At 40.4% G+C, this 25,857-nt stretch overlaps 1 protein-coding gene across 1 annotated transcript; it reads left to right on the top strand.

Moving 5' to 3' along the window:
- The first annotated feature begins 116 nt into the window (after positions 1-116).
- LOC145393807 (glutamate receptor ionotropic, delta-1-like) lies at positions 117-24,402 on the top strand. The gene is made up of 7 exons (XM_080267853.1): positions 117-278; positions 2,196-2,272; positions 3,428-3,587; positions 7,680-7,945; positions 19,449-19,586; positions 22,089-22,275; positions 24,133-24,402. Exons 1-7 carry the CDS (start codon positions 117-119, stop codon positions 24,400-24,402), a joined length of 1,260 nt encoding a protein of 419 aa, XP_080123979.1.
- The last annotated feature ends 1,455 nt before the right edge of the window (positions 24,403-25,857 follow it).

The following is a 25,857-nucleotide window of genomic DNA, read 5'->3' as shown; positions in this document are numbered from 1 at the left end:
AGATGTGTTATTAAGACTTCTTAACCGATGATAAGAGAAGTCAATGTTTAAAAAAAAAAAAAAAAAAGCACCAAGGTGGGACAGAAGAAGATGTATGTTATTTCAGTTTTCACGGTATGAGGATGAACGCTACAGCTTTTCCCTATCAGCCCTTTTGGATCACATCAGGAGAGGGCGACAACACCACACACTTCGGCATGGACTACAGCCAGCTGATGTATCTGGCCAGGGCACTCAATTTCACAGTCCATATTTTGCCTTCAAGAAACTGGCACGAGGTAGATTATCAAGGAAAATTAATAGTGCCTCCTTTTAGCACTGATTTTACTTTTCTTTAACTGTTTTCTGTAACATTCCAAAACTCAGGAAATGTCGAGCACAGTTTAGTTTTTCGTGCAAAAAGAGGTTTAAAATATGCTCCTCATCTTCGGAAGCTAAATTTTCTTAGACATTTTCTGCATTTTACTTATGTTAATTAGATTGTTGCCAGAGTCTGACTATTTTATCCAGATTCATGATTCATCGTCCTTATAATACTATTAAGCATTTGAAGTACTAAACCTCATATTCTCTTCGGATAAGGACACACCCAAGCACCTATTCCTTAGTGATTTCTTTTGATTACTACACCTTGCTACTCTCTTGTTTAGTATATATTATTTCATTTCAAAGATAGATCAAAACAATAACACGAAAGTTATTGTTAACGAGTTATGCAGAAATATACTGCTAAGCAAGGGATGTTAGGGAGCTCCCTTTTCGACGAGAATATGGACTTAAGTCCTTCAGCCCGAGGACATCCCATTAGCCTTTTACAACCACCAGCTGATTTGGTCAAGTTAGGTAGAACTTTTAGTAATGAAGTGGATAGTGAAGTTTCTTCCCAGGCCCTTCAGTTCATAATGCCGTTCCTTAACAGAACAGTTACTCCCAAAAATAACGAGAATTAAATATGTAAAGCTGTCTTTCAAATGAGAGGCTAAATACTTACATTTTCTGTTTTATTTTGCTTCGTACAATGACGCCTTCTAAATATATTATTTTGCTTTTGCAAAACGTTGTATGCAGCAAAACAATTTATGCAGCAAAACGTTTTATGCTACAGAGGGGACGTGAACAGTATTATCCTGATATACAAGACTGAATGGAGTTACTTGCATAACGAAAACATGACTATAATTATATATGACAGTATGGTTTGATTCCCTGGACTGGCCTAAAGGGTAAAAGAACATGTATATTCCTCGGGGATGGAATTTCTGAAGTAGTTTAAGTGTAGATTTACACATAATAACCTGTCTATCTATTGCCAGACGCCTTAATCCCGGAAGGGGTGGCCATAAACATTGTATTTTAAATTACAAGGCAAAGGAAGGAAAGACAAATGAATAAGAAAAATAATCCATACGCCTGATTACAGGCTTCCTCCATTCATAAGAAATCTGTGACAGTTGCACTTGAACAGCCGTTGGTTGATGGATGGGAAACCATTCTCGGGAAGCGAGTTTCAAAGGGATGCAGTTCGGTAAATAAAATAATTCGGATAGGCAGAAGTTCTGCAACATACCAATGTGAGAGTCCAGTCACGAGCACTACCAGGTGTCTGTTTAGTGCGGGGGAAAGCATGGAGAGGTGGCACAGTGGATGCTATTTCGTCTGAGCATTTGCCATATAAGTATTGACATAATGCAAGAGAAGCAACATTCCTTCTTGCTTGAAGGGGAGGTAGTTTATTTTTGACTGTAGGGTTATCATTCATTCTAACAAACTTGTTCTGAATATTGTCCAGCTGTCTTAGTGCCTCCTCTCCACATCCATTCCACAAGGGTCAGCAATAACGTAAAAGACAAACTTACTCAGGAACCGAATGGGAAAGTGGCATGAAGCAATTAAAGGGATTCTCAGCTTTGTTTGATCCCCTTATTCTTATGCCGCATTTTACTTTATAAAAATCGCAGTACTACTTTGCTCTATTTAGGGAGGGTCTCTCGTGGTAGAAAGGTTTATCAAACCTATATGTAACCTTAAAATCTCCAAAATTCTCTCCTAGCCTAAATATATTCGTCTGGGAACAGCAGGGATAATGCAGGAAATAACTCAACGGACTGTTTTCTTAGCCAGTAAGATGCGTACAAGACGGAACGGGATAATTTAATGTATGCCAGGTTCAAACAGTTTCACTTACCTTTTCATAGGTAACTGATCAGGTGAAGGCCAGGCAGTCCTTCGTTGCCAGCATCTTCCACCCGGTCGTACCCAGTCTTCTCGAAAAGTAAGCAAGACTACTGTGTAACCATCCTGAACTGTGTCCACGTAAGTTAGATCAACATTCTTCGAAAGTAATTTATTTTATAATAGACTGGCCAAGAGGTAGGCTGCATGATAATATAAATTAAGTTCCTTTGTTTACGTAACCCTACCCTTTCATCTCGAGAAAGGAAGGCAGGACCACTATGTCTTAGTTGAAAACTGAAGCCTACAAGCTGGATCAGCCATTCAACTATTTTTGAGGTTTATGCTGTGATTCACTGACACTAAAGCAGACTAACCTCCTTTCCATTGCGTGGCCATATCTACCCCATTTGAGAAATAAGCAGGACGTCGACATAACCATTTCGTACTTAAGTCAGTGAAGTTACATAAACCATTTGAAACTTGCTTTAAAGTATCAACTGTGTAAATTTCAGTCAAAAAATGAGCATCAGATAGTATAATCGTGAGCCAGTGGTTTTGCTGACCCATTAATCCTGCCACAGATTGGAGGGAAGTAGTGTCCAGGGTACCACATTGAAGGACGGCCTGTTAGCGATTGCTAGAATTACGAGATAGTTAGAAGTCTGGCTAACCTGCACCAGTAACAGTTAGCAATGACACTGTAAGGCCTGGTTCACACCAAAGTCCAAATTCTTGTTGGGTACGGAACCTCGCTAACATCTCATCCCTTACGATTTATTTTTGTAAGTGGCTGGTTAATATCCTTTTGTACGTAATTTATGCAGTGTATGGCAGAATTAGAAGGATTTATATATCACAGAAAAGTCTGACAAAGTGAACAAAATAAATTGAATACGAGATGATGTTATAGAGCCTGCTTATTCAGTGAAAATACAAGCCATGACCATTTCTCCCCACTAATATATTACAGGTAGAACTAATCATTCATTTGACAACATATAAACCTGGGACAGCATTAATGTATAGCAGAGGAATAGCATTTGCTACACTTGACAACCGTGATATAATGAAAAGTTTGTTGGAAGCACTGACATTAACGAACGGCGGTGTCAAATACTAGTTGAGATGATCACGTAGCTGTGATGTATGAATTTGAGAAATTATTGGTAGATCCCCACTTCTCACTGACACTGTCTTAGGTTCATGTGTGACCAAGTGTACATGGCCTAATTTCCTAAATGATATGTTACAGGTGGGACTACACATATTCAATCGATCAGGACGCTTTGGGTTTCGGGATGGCCAAACCCGTGTCAAAACCCAACTGGCTCAGTTTTTATTATCCTCTGGGCAACCAGGTGTGGGCAGGAGTGTTTAGCTCCACTCTGGCCATCTGCTTCACACTGGTCTGGGTGAGTATGGGGTTCACGGCTCCACTATGGCCAGATAAAGTTGATTAGAATTTATTTTTTCCCCAAACTGCTTCTCTTTGGAACTCGCTTCCCCAGGCCAGTTTCCCTCGAGACTTCAATAAACAGCAATTCAACTCCAACTGTTGCAGTTTTTTAGTGAATGAAGGGAACCTGTAAAATGGTGTATGGAATATTTTCTTAATTCTTTTCATTCATCTGTTCTGTTATATATATATATATACTGTATATATATATATATATATATATACTGTATATATATATATATATATATATATATATATATATATATATATATATATGATGTCTTATTTGTCACCCACAATTCCATCCATTCATATGGAGATAACACTTCATAGTTCATTCACACTCAGACACCCATTTACAAAGTCTGATATCTCTAACTCTCAACTCAGTACAGCCATCTCCATAAATCAAGACTTATCTACGATAAGTGAATAAGGACAAAACAACCTTGTCTCAATGTTAGTAAAACTAAATATACAGTATACAATTTACTAATAGACAGGTTTTGTCCGATTCGTATATTACCTTCAATGCTATAAATATTCCCATATCCAAAAGTATTGAAATTCTCTGCGTCTCAGCAGTGCCCTCAGCTAGACCTCTCATGTCAGATCACTTGCTAAAACCGCCTCAGAGAAACTTGGATTACTGTACAGAGTCAGCAACTTCTTCACTGACGAGCAGTTAGCTATTATTTATAGGTCATGTGCGCTCTCAGCTTGAATACTGCTCACCCTTGTGGAATGGATGTGGAGAGGTTGAATTAAAACAACTAGACAAAATTCAGAACAAAGCTGTTAAAATTATTAATAACCCTGCCATTACTAATAAACTACCTCCCCTACAAGTAAAAAGCAATGTTGCCTCCTTTTTTTTATTTTACAGATATTTTTATAGCAAATGCTCAGACGAAGTTGCGTCCATTGTGCCACCTCTCCATGCCTTCCCTCGTGCTGCACGGACATCTTGTAGCGCTCATGACTGGAATGTCACTTAGCCATATTGCAGAACTTCTGCCTATCAGAATTCTTTCATTCCCCGAACTGCATCTCCTTGGAACTCGCTTCCCCAGAGATGTTTCCCTCCAAACGTCAACCTACAGCTGTTCAAGTCTAACTGTTACAGATATTTTACGGACAGAGGACACCAGCACTTGCAGCCCATCTCTCATCGCGGCAAGACCTCCCGGAGGGACCAGCTCTCCACAGCAGCCGTACCAGCCGAGGGACGGGCCTGTCGTTTCGATCTGAGGGAGTGCCCTGGTCTGCCCACCAGGAGGTCAAGGCTCCTCCGCCCTAGACTACCCGGTCGACGACCCTCCCTCCACCACGACCATTGACCGGGGCTGTGCCATCTATGACGACCAGGACCGGGCCTCCCCTCTGTGCTTCCACCTGCTGCTGCTGGAGAGCTGGGCGAGTCTTTTTCGCCCTTTCCATCACGGGCGTGGGGGTGGAGGACAGCGTCGGGGCGGCTTCCACCTGAGCTCGTTGGCGCCTTCTCCATCGGCGCCGCGCTGTCTACCCGGCTCTCGTCCCGCCCTGCCTTCGTTTAGACCATCGTGCTGCCGGCCTCACCATCCACCGCCAAGCCCCGCCCTGCCTCGTCGATCATCGGGCAGCCGATCTCACCACCAACCATCGCACCTTCCCCTGCCTCTGCCGCCTTTCCCTCGTTTGCCAGTTTGCTGTCCGCGCTACACTCTCATTTGAGAGCTTTTTTTCCTGCTTCTTCCCTGACGGGCTCTTTGTTTGCCCGTGCCCCAACAAGTACGGGGCGAGTATCACAACAAGAGGACACCAGAAATCTGGCGTATGGATTAGTTTTTTTATATTCATTTGTTTTTCCTTCCTTTGTTCTGATATATATATATATATATATATATATATATGAGCCTCTGCGGTACAGTGGTAGAGTGTGCGTTTCGTACACGGGTGAGCCAGGGTTCGTGCCCTGCCAGGGTAATAAACTTTGGGAGTGTTCACCCAGCCACGTATTGCATTGGCGGACACCAGGGGTGCTGTGGTTGAACCAGTGTCGCTTACTATAAAGTATGCTTGCACCCACTCGGCTTGCGCGGGCTGATTACACTTGGTTCACAGACTACACACACATCCAGAGCTACCTCAACACTACAATTACACTAACAAGCACTTCTCACCCTACATACAATCTCTGCTACACAGCGTAAGCCACTTGGTAGAGATACATTGGCTGTATCGTCCCGACTTCAGGTCGAGATAGGCCGGACCTGCAGTGGAATCTCAAACGGCTGATGATGATGATATATATATAATATAATTGTACAATCGATCCAAAAAGTAATCACAGCTAATCGTGGTTACAATGAGTGTAGATGCTGTTCGCGGTCTCTTCTAAAGGCCTTCTAAAGGGAAACAGTTCTGAATGATGGTTTACTTCATATGGTATGTTAATTTCACGCTTTATGAGATTTTGTTAATAACAGCGGATGAGTAAGGAGTGACTGGAGATCGTTTTCAAGTTGTTTGTCAGCTGTTTCTGAAAGTAAAGACGGGAAAATCTAAAGGTATTTTTTTTATTTTTTCTCATGTGTACATCCATTTCGCCGTAAAACACCAAAGTCGGGATCAATAGGTTCAATAAACACCTTTCACATTAACTTGCCCTTAAACTGACACTTGTCCAAATTAAATGATGAGCTACTGCAAGCAGTTAACACAACAACGTTCCGCTAGTGAAGAAGAAGTGCCATGGAAAGAATGCAGAGATGTATTGTTTTATTCCGTCACTGTGCTGCTTGTAATTAGCTGTTAAATATGAGAATCTGGGCCAAGGTAAGGTGAAAAGACTATAGTGGTCCCAGGAACCAAGAAAACTGACTTTCATCAGCTCAGTACATCCTGCAGGCAAAAATTTGATGCGAGAAAATAATACCAAATCAGACAGGCTTAATGCTACAAATGATTCAGTTGTTTCTGCTCCGGGGATTCCTTTTGCAGGATAGCAATGTGGAGTGAATGAAGAGTTAGAGGCTGACTAGAGGAGTGTGTGAAATCGGGGTCGGTTGGAGGTGGAGAGGGAGACTGAGGCTGAGATGGAGGGATAAGATGAGAGAGAATGCAAGGGAAGGTGATGTCTTGGGCCTGTATCCTCGTCGGGTAAGGAGACTCACTAACATCTTTTCCTGAGCGATTTAGTTTGCTTATTACACCTTACCATCCTCATGTGTGATACTTAGGTCATTCTAATATCCCCCTATTCTGCATAAATGAAGTGCGGAATTATACTGACCAGCCGTATTAAATAATAAATTGGTAAGGAAGAAGTGTAAGGGAGCCTTCTTATCTGATGCCTTGGAAAGAAGGGTTGCCACTGAGTACGTACAAAAATGCCTGGAGGTTCTTTGGTAGAAGTCAGCTCTCGTAGGATGTGTTCTCACACAATAGACAAGTAAGCTGACTGATAGTCTTAATTTTCAGGTATTAATTATGTATTGTACTTTTAGATGACTGTTATAAAGCAAAAATATCATAACCAAATTTTGCGCTTCATCAGATCCCATCACTGTATCACAACGTTTCACTTTGCTTTCAAGAAATACTTCTCGCTTTATATATATATATATATATATATATATATATATATATATATATATATATATATATATATATATATATATATATAAGTAAAACTCAACATTGTGTAGTTTAGACTTAATGAGGCTAGGCAAATTGGTTATTTATTTACCTTTTTACCTAGAAAAGAAGCTGGGTGGATTTTTAAGAAACCATAAACCTTCCCATGAAGCCACGGCCGGGTACTGACTCATCACATTTTATGCACAAGGCAGGTGGTAACAAGTTTACAAATAAAAATTATATCCTCGTAATGGCGAGGTTAAGAACTGTCTGATGAATTCATATTAGACCTACTGCAGGCTCGGACCTCTTCTATGGAGGGAGAATGAAAGTTAGAATTAAACTTCCTCATGCTGGCGAAGTACGAATGGATAAAGTAACACTACAGATGTCATATATACTACTGAATCATTCACTTTTTGTCCAGATCACCAGAACAGAGGTGTGGCGGAGTAAATACGGACGACTAAGCTCTGGGTCGGTGATAGTGGAGGCAGTGGGCAGCTTTCTGGGTCAGGGGCTTCTTGATGGCCACTCATCCAGTCGATCTAACTACATCCTGGTGGGGTCTTGGCTCATGTTTGGTGTAGTGGTGGGCACGGCATATCGCGGCAGCCTCATCGCTTCTCTCAATCTTCCCAGGCTGCCACCGAGACCTCAAACTGCTGAGGAGCTCATCAAATCAGTGGAAAGGTGTGTGTAGGGCTGTGGTGTAGGATGAGAGCATGCAAGGTAGTGCCGGTGAGTGATAGAGTAAATCCCACAGCAGCAGTCTGGGTTGTTTAGTGTGCATCAAAACTATATCTCTCTAGCTATCTATTTATCTATAACTATATCTACATCTATGCCAAGAGATTCCAACCTTAATATACCCATTACCCCATTGTCCACACCTCCATTCACTCATTACCCCTCATTGCTTATGTTTCCGCAATTACATTTTAGCTGTCTTAACATTTCGATGCTTAGATTTTACTTAGGATGTAGGATTTAACTAAAGGTTATATTAAAACCAAGAGGGATTTAACTAAAGGTAATATTAAAACCAAGAGGGAATAATTTATTTTGATTATTAACACTGATGCAAAATATACATGACTTGAAACATTGATCTCTGAATTTTAATATAAGAAATAAAAAAAAAAAAATAAAAAACACAGTAACATGTAGTACCATGCAATATTTCTTTTATGTAAATAAAGGATAGTTATATGACAAAAATATTCGCATTAGTTTTAAAAACTTAAATGTAGTACTAATTGACCCCTGTCACTGCTCAGTGGAACAACTGACAATGTTTCTGGGTTACTAACAAATCAAATCTTCATGAGGTAATTGATGGAGCACAATGCATTTCATGTGTAAGATGAAGACGATTTCTGCTCTTAGTCTTTATGGAAAATAGGGCAGAGAAGCCAGACTCACATCGGTATGAAGTTGCAAATGGTACTCTCATAGTCAATGCTCTTTTGGAAAAAAAAAGGTGGATGAACTTTAAATTGAGCAATCCAAAGTTTGCTAGGTGTGGTTTCTCCCCATTGTGTCTTCACAACTGAACCTCATCGATGATCAATGATCCACTTTTTGCAGCCAAATCTTTGTCTTGGGTTACATCTCCTACCACTTCAGATGGATTCAACACCCATGCATTACCCTCAAATTAAGGTGGGAAGTAATTTTTGAAAGAACAAGAGAGTGCAACCATGAAGAGTCGATTGTCTCTGACTCGTACAGCTTCCGTGACTTCACGTTAGATCACGTCCCTTACGTATCTGTTCATATGTTAGGGATATGCACCAGATCCAATTTATAACCTCGCCCAGTCGATAATATATCTTCAATTGCAGTATAGATTAACTAATGATTTAACAGAAAACAATCATCAGTGTTATTGTTCACACTATAGAAATGCAAAGAAAATAAAAACAATGTAAATTCCAGTAATGGCTACATAGGTCTAAACTAAAAGCCTGCCATAACTGGAATGATTTGTGTTTGTTTGCCCCCTGGCCCTGATTACCCCATAGATAAGACCAAATAACCCCACTTGGGTCAATTTACCCAAGGTAAGGAACCCCTGCTCTATGAATATCAAAAGCTACTTCATGAGTTTCTCCATGTTGGTCAGTTGACTGGTGTGAGTCAGGAGACTGAGTATATCAATGGTGGATCTTTCGTAACGAAAACCATACTGTCTGTCACGAATTAAGTTGTTGGAATCAATATGCTTATTTTTTTACAGTTTCAAATACTTTACCAAGAGAAGACGTGATAGCTATTGGTCTGTATTCAGAGGGGTCAGAGGAACTTCCTTTCTTCAGAACTGGGTGGATATTGGCTTCTTTCCAAGAATTAGGGAATGAAGAAGCACGTATGCATAGTCTGAATAATTTAGCTAGAACAGAAATAAGTTTTGAGAAGCACTTTTATAAAACAGTTTGAGGAATTTAAACTGGGCCTGGAGCTTTGTTGGTTGGTAAATTCTGTAAGATGGATTTTATGTATCTAGAGCGTACTTTAAGTGAAGCAGTTTCGATAGAGTCAAATTCTAGTACTGGGACGTTCTGGCTAACTTCCTGTAATGTTGAATTTCTGGCAATTGTACTGGCAAGGATATCAGCTTTACCACGCAGGTCATTTGTAATGTTACCGTCGGAAGATTATAATGGGGGAGTGGGTGATGACTAATTAGAGTTATTACTGAAAGAACTGAGTGTTGACCAAAATATTCTATTGTCATCAGAACTGTTTAGTAGTTTGGATGCATAGTTGCGAAGAAAATTTGAATTAGCGAGATTAATTACTGCCTTTGCATGGTTTCTGGCAATTTTAAATTAGCTGAGCGATTCAGATATTTTTTAAAGTAAGAGTTATATGCTAAAGACTTTTCGGCCATTGCTTTGCAATAGTTGCTATCTAACCATTTTGGGGAGTCCAATCATTTCGTGAACTGTTGACCTGGTATGAACACTTCCATACCAACTTGTATTAAGTCATTAATGTTGAACTCGGTTGAAAGGATGTCACTAGAGAAGAAAGACTGCCATGGAATATCAGCAAGATAATTTCTGAGTCCATTGCAAACTGCCCTATCACAGTGCAATCAGGTCACCCTCACAGGTTCAGAATGGGGAGGTTTGGGGGAGACGACTAAAGAGGCTTTGATGAGACTGTGATTTGAGGATCCAAATGGTGACATTTCTATCCTGTACTTATTGGGATTATTTGTCAGGCACAGATCCAAGAGATAGGTATTATGGTCAATATTATCTGTGTTCTGGTTTGTTGCTTTACCAACTACGTGAAATCACAAGATTCTCTAAATAGCTTGCATTCTAGGCCAGAATCGTATTTCCTGGCAGAATGCGATAACCATTCTACATTAGGTGCGATAAAATAACCCAAAACAGTAATTTCAGTCCTAAGAGTGAGGTTAAGGTTTGTCAACTGTGTGGATATGGAGTCAAATATTCTGGATTCTGAAGAAGCACTGGGAGAGCAGTAGTCCATCTGTATATCTCTCTATTGCCAGATGCCTCAATCCCGTAAGGGGTGGCCAAAAACAAATCGCTCCATGTCTCCCTGTCCAATGCCACTTCGCTGCCTTGCTCCCAGTTCATACACCGCCTCTCATATACCACTGCACTCCATCCCTCCATCTCATCCTTGGCCTCCCCCTCCCTTTCCCCCCTCCACCTCAATCGCATAGACTCTCCTCGTTAGTCTCTCGCTCTCCATCCTCTCCGCATGGCCAAACCACCTCAGATATAACTGGTAATATTTAGATAATTTAGTTTTTACAGTGAATAATCAATATCAATTGAAGTGAAGTTCAAAACAGTGTCAACTGCAAAATCAGATTTGATATAACAACAGGTGCCACCCTTGTTGCAGAAGTTTGTGACGACACGGTAACTAGGAGGACAAAATGGGGATATTTCAGTACAGGGAGAGATTTGACATTCTGTGAAGAACAGGGCTAGAGGGGATACTGACTGAAGATAAAAGTTAACTGAATTCAAATTGGTACTAAAGACCATGGATATTGGTGAAGTATAATAACGAACCTGCACTGCTCCACTGATGAGCATGAACTGTGTTTGCAGTAGTCGCTGTTAGCACAGCCATTTAATAGCGACAGGGAGGACGCAGTGCCACCATCCCTACCCTGCCGGTGGTGTCAATTTATAGGGTGGTCCCTAGTTTTCAGCTTGAAAAATTTGCATCAGCTGCTGCTGGACTTTGTTCCCATTGATTAAAACAAACGATGTATGAAAATCTTCATGCTTATTAGATAAATTTAACTGTTGCCGCATCATGTTCAAAGTTGTACTATTATGGTGTAATGTCAATATGCCATTGGGTTACATATGTTCCCCTCTTTGCAGAGTATTAGCCTCTCACTAGGAGGGGGGGTATCATGGGAACCCAACTCCCACTAGAGGGGGGGGGTATCATGGGAACCCAACTCCCACTCTTTGTTGCCTTCTTTTATGGCTTGTAATTGCTGCCAACTGTTGCCTTCTTCGCATCTGGATACACTTACCTGTGCTTCTCAACGACCTGGAGGAGAAACTGCCTTTGATCTTCGTTCTTGGCCAACACTGGATTAAACCCTTGAATCACTGCTACCCCTCTTTCAGTGATGTCATGTGTTACCTGTAGCCCCTGGACGGTGCGTTCAGCTCCCTTGTAATCCTCACGACTTTCCCATGTGGATGGATCGAACTCTAGGTATGAATGAGGAAGGCCAAGCTGTGTGATGATCTTAGTGTTACTGGTCACAAAACTTGAAACTGTTTTCTGATTCAGTGCTGTCGCCTCAAGTTCAACTGTTGCTCTCGTGTTTATTTTTGCTTCCTGCTTCGTTAAAAGCCACCACCATTTTTTGCTTCTCTTTAGGGTCAATAGTTGGACCAAAAATGGCCAATCCAACTAATTGAACTGACAAATACCACAAGTGACGACCAAATGCTTTCAAGCAGACTTGTGTGATGTCCATATCAGGATAAAGTGATAATCCCTGAAGAAGCCTCAGATCTTTTGCTGACGCTGGTGCTGCTTTTGTTGCCTTGAACCATGATTTCAGGTATTGTTTCATGACGAACACAACAAACCGCTACAGTCCTCCGTCGTGCTTCAGTGTGATGCTTGTCTGATGATGGAAAAGATAGTCTTTGATGTTGTATATAACTTTAGCCATCCGTCTGGCATGGAGGCAAGCACCAGGGTGCTGAGACCGTGTTCCACGGGGCGGTACACCACCCAAGGCAATAATGGACAGTTTTAGCATTTCTTGATAATCATCTCGAAGTTGGCATTCTTGCAGTTGTTTCATACAAAATGCTATGAGATAATTGCATTGCTCACTCTCAGCCACCGACATTTCCTCATTGTCATTCAAGGTCTGAAAGCATGTTGTGTCAATAGTATTCCACTAGGCTTTGAACTGCTTGAATATATGAATGTCGGGAGCAGAGAACAGTTTAAGGCAAATGGTGAAGTCCTTTTGAACAAGGATCTCAAAAATATGATGCCGACAAGCCACGTGGAGGAGATCCTTGTGCAACTGTTGATAAATAAGGGTGCACTCCCTTGCCCACAATCTGGTATTGTTGGAAGTGGTGCCGAATGCCATTCCTACCACTCATTCAGATGCCTCAGTCATTCAAGGTTTCAGTGATGACATTGGCCATACCCTTTCATGTCCCTGATTCCAAACATGGTACATTCAAAAGCTTTGAAACTCCATCACCTGAGACAAGAACTGGAAGTCGTTCAGTGACATTTGCCCCTGCTACACTGGGAAAGAGTTTTCTATCCCAGTGCACCACAAGGGGCATATTTGGATGGGATGATTTCTTCAACCATTCTGCAGATTCCCTCCAACTCTTGAGTCGTTCTCGGTGGATACTTTGCCTCTTGGTAGTATACATTATTGGATCTTGTCCACAGGCATAAATGGTCTCAGAAACCAGATGGACTGCAGCACGGTGTGATGTCTTGGGTTGACCTAAAGCAGCAGCATCTGGAGAAGTGACAACTGTTTTTTTGTGCTCGCTGGCACTTCGGAGGAGGAGCTGCAACCGAAAAGGAACTGCCATATGTATAATAAATCGTCACCTGCTTCGTCTTCATCACTAGCCGGGCTTTCCTCCAGCTCAACTATTTCCTCTCTTACTGTTCTATGACATTCCTCACGCTCTCTCCTCTCCTGTTCAATCTGTTGTCCCTCTCTCTTTCTGTCTTCGTTTTTTCTCGGTGGAGTTTGACATCCATATCCAGCATAGAGTCTCGCCTCCTCTTCTTCCTCTGAGCCACAAGAAACTCCTTATCCTCACGATTTTTTATGAGGTCGAAGGCATTCGTGTGTCCAATGCTAGTGAGATCTTTCATCTCTTCTTGGAAGTTCTCTTTCTTCTTCCTCTCTCTTTCTGTAATCTGGCTCTTACTCTTCTCCAACTTTCTCCATTCTTTATAGAGTGATTCGATTTGGCGCATGCGATTCCGTGGCTCAGTTACAGCAAGACGAGCTTTCTCCCAGAATCCTCCTAGTTTATTAAATAGAACACATGCTGAATCCCTCAGTATTTGTGTGTGTGTGTTTCGTTTCAGGTAGAAAAGTCGTGGTAAAATTTCTCCACAAGAAGGTAACTTACTTCCTAGTTGTCTTTCACTTGGTTAGCCAACTAGCCAAATCTTGGTTTTGCTCCTGCTTTTCATCACTGGCATTGACAATTTCTCTTCATTCACAGTGAGTAAGTGCTTAATAATATCTCAAAAGGCAAATCCCTGAAAAAAAAACAAAAAAACATACGAGTATTACTAAAATGTATCCTCCATTGAATTAAAGCAAACACTTTTTTCAAATAACAAAAAAAAGATTATCACAAAATTAATTTTGCTTATTAGGCCAAAAATTCGATAAGATGCGGCACAAGTAAATACGGTATTATCTAATTCGGCAAAAAAAAATTGTCTCACGAGTTTTCCCCTAACCTCTCAATACGAGTATTCACTGCCAGCAATCAAATTATTCCAGAACTGATTTTCCCACACAGTAATAACGACCAATATATATATATATATATATATATATATATATATATATATATATATAATATATATATATCTATCTATCTATCTATATATATATATATATATATATATATATATATATATATATATATATATATATATATATATATATATATATATATATCTATCTATCTATATAAATCTATATATATATATATATCTATATCTATCTATCTATCTATCTATATATATATATATATATATATATATATATATATATATATATATATCTCATCTCTCTCTCTCTCTCTCTCTCTCTCTCTCTCTCTCTCTCTATATATATATATATATATATATATATATATATATATATATATATATATATAGATACATACATCCATAGACTGTAGCACCAGTTGAGCAGGGCAGTACTCCCGAGGTGGATGGAAAGCTGATGACAGGGAGTGCTGGAGCTCCCGTTTCATCAGCCCTCAGGACTAGTTCCTGACCATCCCCCTTTGCTGAACTTTTTCAGTGTCTCAGTTACACAGAGAGTAGGCCAGCATGCTCTCCAGTACAAATTTCTCTAACTATCTTCACCAAACTACATGCACAGTACACACTACACTTCCTATTCAAAATTCACCAAAAATGGCGTCGATTCATCAAGGGGGGGGGGACCATAAATGCCCCCGCCATCTGCCCCTCTCCCGGTGACGACTTGAGGTGCCTGGAACCACTGTCTGACTCTCTTCTTCTTCATTTCTGCAACATTCGCGGCCTTTCATCTAACTTTCGCTCTGTTGAGCACCACCTCTCCTCCTCTAAACCTCACCTTCTTTTTCTAACGGAGACTCAGCTGTCTGAGGCAACTGACAGCAAACCCTTTTCTGTATCCTCCTACTTTCTCTATACTCATTTCAAAGCCAAAGGTGGCTGTTGTGTATACATACGCAACGACTTATCTTGCTCTCGTGTTCCTGAACTTGATTCTTCTGAATTCTCCACACTCTGGCTTCGGCTTTCCTGTCATTCTCTGACTAAATATATCTGTGCTGTTTACTTCTCCCCTAATTCTACTGACTATCAAAAATTCTTCAACTATCTTATTTCTACGATGGAACACATTCTGTCCATTTCTCCTTTCTCTGAAATCTCCATTCTTGGAGATTTCAATGTTCACCACCACCTTTGGCTCTCCTCTCCTTTCACAGATCCACCTTGAGAACAAGCCTACATCTTTTCTATCCTTAATGACCTAGAGCAGCTTGTACAGCACCCTACCCGTATCCCTGACTACCTTGGAGAGAGCTCCAACATACTTGACCTCTTCCTCACAACTAATCCTTCTGCTTACTCTGTTAATCTTTTCTCTCCGTTGGGCTCCTCCGATCACAACCTTATTACCTTAACCTGTCCTATCACTCCGGTACGGCCTGTGGACCCTCCAGGGAAACGTCGTCTGTGGCATTTTGGAGCCGCGGACTGGGAGGCCATCAGGCAGTACTTCTTTGACTTTCCCTGGAATGATTATTGCTTCCATGGCCGTGAGCCATCTGAGTGTGCCTTGCGCATTACGGAGGTTATTCTCTCGGGCATGGAAGCATACATTCCTTTCTCATATCCTTTGACTAACGCAAGAAAGCCTTGGTTTAATCACGCTTGCTCTAGTGCTGTCCGCAACAAGGAGAAGGCCTACAAAAGGTACCGGAGCCAACCCACCCCTGAATCACATCATCTTTACGTTTCTGCCCGGAATCGTGCTAAGTCTGTTCTTCGCTCTACTAAAAATAATTTCATCCATACTAAATGCTCTCAACTCTCCAACTCGAATTCTTCCCGTTCCTTCTGGCACCTTGCCAAAAATCTTTCTAACAACTTTACCTCATCATCCTTCCCTCCTCTTTTCTACTATGATGGTTCTGTAGCTATTTCTTCTACTAATAAAGCAGATCTCTTCGCACAGACTTTCTCCTCCAATTCCACCTTAGACGATTCCGGTGCTGTTCCTCCATCACTTCCCCCCTCTGACTTCCTCATGGCTGACATTAAAATTTCTTCAGTTGATGTACTTTCTGCCATCACTGGCCTCAGTACTAACAAGGCATATGGGCCTGATGGGGTCCCTCCTGTTGTTCTCAAGTACTGTGCTTCTGTGCTTACACCCTGCCTTGGCAAACTCTTTTGCCTTTGTCTGTCAACTTGTACCTTTCCTTCTTGCTGAAAGTTTGCTGTCATTCAGCCAGTCCCAAAGAAGGGTGACCACTCCCAACCCTCCAACTATCGTCCAATTGCTTTAACGTCCTGTATTTCAAAAGTTTTCGAGTCAATTCTTAATAGAAAAATTTTAAGTCATCTTTCCTATCACAACCTTCTTTACGATTGTCAGTATGGGTTCCGTCAGGGACGTTCCACTGGCGATCTTCTCACCTACCATTCAGACTCCTGGTCATCCTCCTTTCGGGACTTTGGCGAAAGCTTTGCCACTGCACTTGACATCTCAAAGGCTTTCGATCGAGTCTGACATAAATCTTTAATTTCCAAACTGCCCTCCTACAGTTTCTATCCTACTATCTGTGCCTTCATCGCTAGCTTCCTTTCTGGTCGTTCTATAGCCGCTGTTGTAGACGGCCATCGTTCTTCTCCTAGATCTATCAACAGTGGTGTTCCTCAGGGCTCTGTCCTATCACCAACTCTCTTCCTTTTATTCATCAATGATCTTCTAAGCTGTACATCTAACCCTATCCACTCATACGCTGATGACTCCACCCTTCACCTTTCCATTCGGTTCCCGGAATGCCCATCTCAACAGTTACTTCAAGAAACAAGGGATGAGGCTATGGCACACCTAATGTCTGACTTGGCTCGTATCTCTGACTGGGGTAAAAATAATATGGTTGTCTTTAATGCATCTAAGACTAAGTTCTTACACCTATCAACCCGACAAAATCTTCCACAGGTATACCCACTAATGTTTAATAATATTCAGCTTAATCCTGCATCATCCTTGAACATGCTTGGGGTTTCATTTACTCGGGACTTATCTTGGAAAGATCATATTACATCTCTTGTAAAATCTGCTTCCAAGAGATTGGGTGTGCTAAGCTGACTCCGCTCTTTCTTTACCCCTGCACAATTGTTGACTCTATACAGGGGTTTTATCCGCCCCTGTGTGGAGTACAACTCTCATGTGTGGGGAGGCTCCCCACATACAGCTCTTCTCAATAGGGTGGAGTCAAAGGCTTTTCGTCTCATTAACTCTCCTCCTCTTACTGACTCCCTTCAACCTCTGTCTCTTCGCCGCACTGTTGCATCTTTATCTCTTTTCTATCGCTACTTTAATGGTCACTGCTCCTCTGAACTGTCTGCTTGCATTCCTCCACCTCTACGACGGTTAACTCTTGCATTAGAGAGTTGGACAGAAAAGGGATGAGAGTTTGCACCCGTCCGGCAGCAAACTCTCATCCCTTTTCTGTCCAACTCTCTAATGCAAGAGTTAACCGTTACTCACAGTCTTTCATTTATGCAACAGGTCAGCTCTGGAACTGTCTCCCTCTGTCTGTATTTCCTGCTGCCTATGATCTCCAGTCTTTCAAACGCAGTGTGTCCAGGCATCTCAAAATGATCGGATCTTGAATTTGGCTGTCTATTGTATTTTGTTTTTCTCTTGGAGGGAACTGTTACTGCGGGCTCATGGCCTTTGGTTCCTTCTTCCTCGCATATATATATATATATATATATATATATATATATATATATATATATATATATAGATAGATAGATATAGATAGATAGATAGATAGATAATGTGTCTGTGTAATAGCATTATTTACAGCTCATTTCCAAAGAAGCTTAAATAACAGCAATATCTCATAAACTTTAACAAAGAATATTTAAGACTTTTGTAAGCCCTACATACAGTACTAAAAGCACTGTTTGGCCACATCAACATTCATTTCCCATAGGGCCCAAAATGTGACAAAATGACCTCTAAATTCAAAACTTACTGATTATAGATTACTTGACAGGAAGACGCCGTTGTCATCCATCATTTGATTCCCATTTCCCTTTGCCCTATTTCATACCAGTGTTTTCCACAATTTTAGATGGGAATTATCCTACCGTCTCTTCAAAATTATCGTTTTTTCGTTGGAATTGTCGTACATTATTAAATTCATTTTTATAGTGATTAATAATCTGAAGTATTTTAAAATTGTCGCTGATACCTTAGTGTATTTACTGAAAGTTTACCCATTACAATTATCTTCATCAATACCGTAATTTTGTAAGATACTGATGTTTACTTTGGTGTATATTTAACATTTTATTTTATTCATATCCTTCATTACACAAATAATGTTACAAGAAATACCATTTGTGCCACTCTAGAAAATCAGTCTGACCAGCAGCAGAATGCGGTCCATAAAACTTTAATAGATAACTCTTGGAAATATACTTCCTCTTGCAGATGATAACTCAGAAAGACCATAAAAGATTTTCAGTGATCACCATTACATTAACCCTTAAGATCACTCATCTGTCAAGTTGTGGAACAACTGTGCATGATTAGTTATGCATGCCACAAAATTTACTGCCATGCTAGTTTTCAACCCAGAATTATCGTACAAACTGTACGATCATAGAAAATGGTATCGTACATGTATCAGAGGCAATATTATCGTACATATACGATAATTATCGTACGTGTGGCATCACTGTTTCATACACGTATTTCATCTTCCTGCTGAGGCCTTTGTGTTTGAGGCTTTTCGCATTGCATCCTCCACCTCCTTATTGTTATCCAGTTCCTCACACAACTTTTATTTCTTAACTATATAAAGCCCTTACTGATCTATTATCAGCTCCTATCTCTCTCTCTCTCTCTCTCTCTCTCTCTCTCTCTCTCTCTCATGGCCATACCACCGAACAAAACATGACCAGCATCTGTTTCCTTACCTCTCTACGTCTGCCCATACTCTGAAGCTGTTTTCTGTTTCTTGTTTAGGAATGTTTGTCACAAGGCAAGTAAAAGCATTGCAGGGTGTTTACGTTGTGTGTTTTAATTCTTTTTGCCAACAAAAAATAAATAAATAAAGTCAGCAAACGCAGCACGATTATAAACAAGTATTATTCTCATTATTATTATTTTTTTTTTCAGAATCACTTTCGAATCATATGGGTTAGTCTACAAAGACATCTTTTTGAATTCGACATCAGAAATCCTTCAAGAACTTGGTCACCTGATATACTTGGGAGTGTCTACAATAGAAGGTCTCAGAGACTCCTTTGTTATGAGGTGAGGGTTTTTTACTGATATATATATATATATATATATATATATATATATATATATATATATATATATTGTGTGTGTGTGTGTCTTATTTATGCACAATGACAAATCACTAAAACCATTTTTTGTCATCCAAGCTGGAGCTTGGGATTAGAAGCGCGTCTTGGGGCGCTTGGTATCTGTCCGCAAGAACAGTCCAGGATACGTAGAACCGAAAAATTACGTGCCAATTGCAAAGTAAACACAGGGGTTCGCCAAAGAAGATCTTCTTGACGAACATGCAACTTACATGTAGCCGTTTTTTGTGCTGAACTAGCCATATATGTCGTTAATATTAGCCATCTGCACCCTAATTTTATGTACATAGTACTAATTTCATGATATTTATCATTAATGTGTCTAGCTGGCCAATCTCCCTCTCCCCAAGCTACACCAAGAATGCTCCCGACCACGCTTGGGTGAGATACGAAGACGGTCTTGGTTTCGATAACAAACGCTTGGGCCGGCTTCGTATCACTTTGGGTGACAAAAACGGAGCAGCTTGGTTTCACCGAAGATGGCTTCGAATCCGATCCGTCAGCTTGGATGACAAAAACGCGGCTTAATCTATATCCTTTATTTGAAGCTGATTGTTAACGTAAACAGGTAACTGGCGGACCGATAGCTTTGCATACAGCACAAAATATACTGGACTAAGACTGATATAACCTTGATGAAATTACCTTTTTTTACCTTTCCCTCGTAGTGTTTAAACATTATGTTACTGTAAAGAAAGTATGACGGTTCATTTCGAGTGGTGGGCTTAATTTCTTCCATCGATTTATCCCAATTGGGTGAATCTTCCAAATATTTATACTGCCAACACAAAATGTGTCAATATTATTCAGTTACTTTAATTCAAATTTAAGGGAATGTTGAAAATGGCCTGATGAATGAACAGTTTTTACTGAATGATACGCGAGATACCAATCACAATTTCTTATGCACTGTATATGTTACACTAGGCCATTGAATTTTCTTACGCTAACTTGGCATAAATCTGGCATTTCTCGACCTTGAATAATGAGTTTCATAATAAGTTGGTTAAACTTGGATATGATGCTAGTCACAAAGAAGTGCTGCGGAAAGTATGTAGAACCGTAGTATTCTCTCTTTGCTACTGAGCTACTAAAAATAAGCTGCAGAAGGAGGATTATCTGGTGTGCGTTAGTATAAAAATAATACGGTATATATAGTTTATATTACTGTGGTGTCATCCTCTGTAACAAACATACAGTATTAGTTACTTATATTTCAGTCCTTGTGGACAAGTCGAACCTCATTGCATCTGGCTAGCTGCCAATACATAACCCGCCCAATCCCGACCACTTTTCCACCACTGACTCCCCCCAGTCCCGACCATTTTAGATTTTTTTTTTTTTTTGGCTCAAACCTTCGCTTTTGGTGAGAAACATCGGAAATTCATAGAGAAATCGCTCACCTGAGGTTTAAAATACTCATTACAGGTAGGAGTACCTCCTTACCTTACTGGGTTTTCTATCAGGCTGGCACCAAAGAAAACGAGTTCTATGGGAGGATAACTATTTCACACCACTCATAACGGTATTTATTTATTTACTTGGTACGAATTTATATGTAGTACAAGAGTATATTGGTTTTCAAGCAGTAATATAGGCATTATAAGCATTGTTTCACTCACTAATACCTGACCTTTTTTTGCCACATTACCTGATCATCAATTCTAACTGTTCCTCTAATGCTATGTAAAGTTTGTCCTCCACATTGTCATTGATTGGGGAATCACTCTGGCCCTGAATTTTGTACCGTGTCATGACATGGCTATACTGGCCAGGTCACTGATAACAGGTGAATTGCTGAGACAATGGCATGCAGGGGGGGAGAGGAGGTCATGCTGGGTAAGGCATTGTCCCTGCCTGGCATCTTGTTGAGGAAGGTGTCACGTGTATACGTACCAAAAATGACTCGCGAAAATTGAAAATTGTGCAAATTAGGGACCTTCCAATTTTTTTGCGTTTTTGTACGTCGACAGGATTGGCAGTGACAAAACGTGTGGACGTTAAAGAACGTCGACGGGACGCCGCTGGTTAAAACTCGAGAGGCTACTAATCTATTTTGTCTGGCTATAATAATTTTTTGAGGAGCTTACAATGACTGGTGTTAATCGGCAAGACGGCAACTCACCCCTCTCCACTATGTCATAACGATTTGATATAATAATTGTTCCTAGAGCTGACTATAACCAGGTATATGCTACAACGATATAATGACACAAGTTGCAGGAATAAAGATTCTCTCTCTCTCTCTCTGGGGGGCGCAGTAGCACAGTGGTAGCGCGCTGAGCTTGTGATCGGGAGGTCGCAAGTTCGAGCCTCGCCCGGGCTACCGTTGCCGGGAGGGGTAGCATCCTCCTGTAACTCCAGCAGGGCTATATGGCATTAGTTGCCTAGCTTGGGGAATTCATTTCTCCATTTCTCTCTCTCTCAGGCAGGCTCACATCGACACCCCGACCTACCTCAAGTTCATTATCGCCCAGAACTTCACCAATGCAGATGGATCTCGGTCAGTGTATATAGGCAGAGAGAGGATCCTGTCTACTCCTTACGCCTGGCCACTGCCCCACGATGCTCCATATAAACATCTTTTTGACAAGTACATTCTGACTATAAGGGAGGTGAGTTGAGTTTACACCATTATCATCTATCCATGCATGTATATTACCTATTTAAATAAACATCCATCCATCATTCATATATTCATCCTTACATCTTCATCATCATTAGCAACAACATCAACCAATGAAGCATGCTTTGTCAGCGCGTGACAAGCGAGCGAGCGCCATGTTATCCCAATGTCTTTTTTATATAAAAATATGAGCGGAATCTCTGATATTTAAGTGTTACAGCCGATGCTAAAAACAGCGTTACAACAGAAAATCCTTTATTTGGTTTTATAATAATGCCATTCACCGACTAGAGCAGAACACTCCCTTGAAAAACTCGAGATTCCTATCGGTTCCTGCACCTTTATGAGTGAGTTTTTAGTAGGGATGTGCCAATAGTATCGGCATCGGTAGTATCGGACTTTTATCGCAGTATCGGTATCGGCATCGACAAGGTAAAAATATGGCCGATACTCCGGCCATGTTTCATGACACTGATAAACAGATGGTTAGGATATTGTATTACATTATAATTACATGTATGATGTAACATTACCATACATTAATAATATATATTGATTACTATATTGCTCCTGCATTAACAACACTCACGTTACCGGCATCAAAAAAAAAAAAAAAAAAGTATTGGTATCGTATCACCAAAGTATCGGCCATTTGTTAGTATCAGAGTATCGGTATTGGTATTGGCTGGAAATTGGGTATCAGTATCGGCCAACATCTTGGTATCAGCACATCTCTAGTTTTTAGCTGAAAACAAAATATAATGAATGAATGTATCACAACAGAAAGAATTTCAACTCTACTTCACATAGGAGTAAAGTTATTAGCTTCTGCTTAGCATGACAGTCGGGTCGGGGCGGGTCGAGCTGAGCACCTCACTTCCAAACTTTGCTGAGGGGAAGCTTCAGCAGTATCATCAGTCATTGTTCATCATACTTAACATCAGACATTAAAAATATCATTAGCCATTATACAGTACAATACATGATTACCGGAATTGCGGCTGAATGCTGCGGCTCACTACAGTCACAGGATTCACTACAAGTATCGTGAAAATAAATACTGTATCATAGTATCATCTTTCTGGTGGGAAAATTTTAAAGATTAATTTGATACTCCATACTAGTATGATATTACCATAATGTTCTGTGAAAATTTCTCGAAATGATTTGAATGTTACTTAGTGCCATCATTTTTTGTTGGAATTTTTGTGAAATAATAACTTTCCACCATCATTTTTTTTACTATTGACCATTTTTTTTTTTTTAACTATCTACCATCATTTTCCATCTGAAAAAAAAAAAATCAAAATGTTAGTTGCTGTAATGTTAAATGTTGATAAAATTCTAACTGGATAACATCATTTTTTTTTTTTTTTTTTAATGGTTAGAATATTACCTGGTACCACAATTTCTTGTCAGGTTTCCATTATTGTCAAATTCTTGCTTCCTACCATATTTTTGTGTGGGAAATTTTAATATAGGCCAAGTTCTGGCTTTCTACCATTTTCTTTTTTATTTCTAATATTAATCAAAATGCTAATTGCTACTATTAATATTTGTTGAAATTTTAGTATTGATCAAGTAAAGGAGTTCACGGAGTGGAACACTGAATCGTGCCTGAAGGACAGGGAAAGCATTATGAGTAAAAATCTGCAGCTTACCCTTTGGTCTTCGAGCACAGCGCAGTGTTCCACCCAGTGGATGCCTTCACTTGATTCATCATCATCCACTAATCATCTGCATATGAATATTTGTACAAGTTCGATAAAAATCGCTATAGCAGATATCGTAAGCACTCTCCAAGTACAGTAAGAATACATCACTAAATCTGACACCACTTTCCCAGGCTGGACTGTACTTGCAGTGGGAGAAGGAGACGCTGGCAGAGGTAGCCCACATCAGCAGGACTACACAGCAAAACCAGCAACGAATACAGGAGCAGGATCAGCTCAGTGAAGGGTCAGACAAGGGTGATGGCAGTAGTCGTAGGGTTCGTCTCAGCATTATGCATCTACAAGGTCCACTGTCTCTCCTTCTGCTGGGATTTATCATAGCTGGTTTGGCCTTTGGAATGGAGAAGTACATAATGCCATCGACCAGGTTCTCGCGTTCTTAACCCTTGTAGCCTGATAATATAACGGATTGATTTTCTCCAAATTTTTTTTTTTATGAAACTTTGTAGCCTGATTAGAGATTGATTTTCTTCTAGCCTTTTGTTAATAATAATCTTTGTAAATTTATCGACTGTTATTGTTAGCCTTTGTAGTCTGATGATAGACGATTATCTCCTAGTAGTTTTTATAATTAACCTTTGTAGCCTGATGATATTTTTTTCCCCTGGCCTTTTTAATCATTACCCTTTGTAGCCTGATGATAGGTTGATGTTCTCCCAGTTATTATAATTATCAACCCATGTAGCCTGATAATAGATTGTTTTTCTCCAAGCTGTGTAATTTTACACATTTCCCAGCTCCTTTACCTCTCCTTCTGCTGGGCCTTATCATAGTTGTGTTGTGGCCTTTGTGATGAAGATAAAGGAACAGTCGACAACTTCCTCGTATGATTAATTGCTTAAGACAAAGAACGTTTTTATCTCATACTAGTTGCTTTAAGACTAACTTACTGTACTGTAAAAGCTTCATAGGGTCTTGTAGTGTGTTATGTTAGATCAGTTATGCATATATTGTACTCGTGGACGAGCGGTAATTATACGTGAGTAGGTTTGTAAGTAGATAATCTTAGTTCCCTTTGTCATGCAATGACAGGAGAGGTAAAGATGTGTATAGGGCTATTTATAATTTTATTGTCTTGAAAAGATTAACTAAAGTCTCTCACACACGAGTGAAGTGTAGAGCAAAGTCCCGCTGTTACCTCCCAAACTGTCTCGCTAGACCCCTCTTCTCTCTTCCTCTCTCTACCACCTCTCGCTTATATAGCTAGCCTCCTTCTCCCCTCTCCTTCTTTTTTCTTTCTGTATATACGAACTTCCATTACGTGGGCTGTACTGTCGTGGAAATGTTCTAGAAGCCTCTATGTGTGTGTGTGTGTGTGTGTGTGTGTGTGTGTAGCGTTAAGAGGCACTGTTTGTGGGCTATTGTGCTGGTGTGAGACATTCCGAGGAGGTGTTAACATCATTTCCTCTGGCCCCTAGGTCTGACATTGACCTAACCGCTATACTATATTAAGTATGTTGCTAGCTATTATGTATTAAGATATTTAAAGTCCTGACATCGCTCAGTCACGCCAGGTGGTGAGCCTATGACAGCAAGCATCAGTGACTCTCTCGAATCTGTTAATACATAATATGGATTAATATAATACAGACATAAAATTCATGATACTATTGTACTGACCTAATAATATTCTAGAAACATCTATCTATCTAGCTATCTATTGCCAGACGCCTCAATCCCGTTTGGGGTGGCCACAAACAAATCGCCTCCAAGTCGCCCTGTCCCCCATCTTTTCACTGCCCTGCTCCCAACTCACACCCCCCTCTCTCATATACCTCTCAACCCCATCCCTCCATCTCATTCTCGGCCTCCCCCTCCCTCTTCCCCCCTCCACCTCA

The sequence above is a fragment of the Coenobita brevimanus genome, chromosome 25 (assembly GCF_032717465.1).
Source record: "Coenobita brevimanus isolate Jiangsu-jjx chromosome 25, ASM3271746v2, whole genome shotgun sequence".
Lineage (NCBI taxonomy): Eukaryota > Metazoa > Arthropoda > Malacostraca > Decapoda > Coenobitidae > Coenobita > Coenobita brevimanus.
The sequence above is the reverse complement of the archived record's forward strand: the minus strand, read 5'-3'. Positions and strand labels throughout refer to the sequence as shown.

Coding starts and splice junctions, on each gene's coding strand:
- LOC145393807 (XM_080267853.1), top strand. CDS start 117: ATGAGGATGAACGCTACAGCTTTTCCCTATCAGCCCTTTTGGATCACA. Junction 7,946..19,448: donor CTCATCAAATCAGTGGAAAG/GTGTGTGTAGGG, acceptor TTTTTTTTTCAG/AATCACTTTCGAATCATATG. Junction 19,587..22,088: donor AGAGACTCCTTTGTTATGAG/GTGAGGGTTTTT, acceptor TCTCTCTCTCAG/GCAGGCTCACATCGACACCC.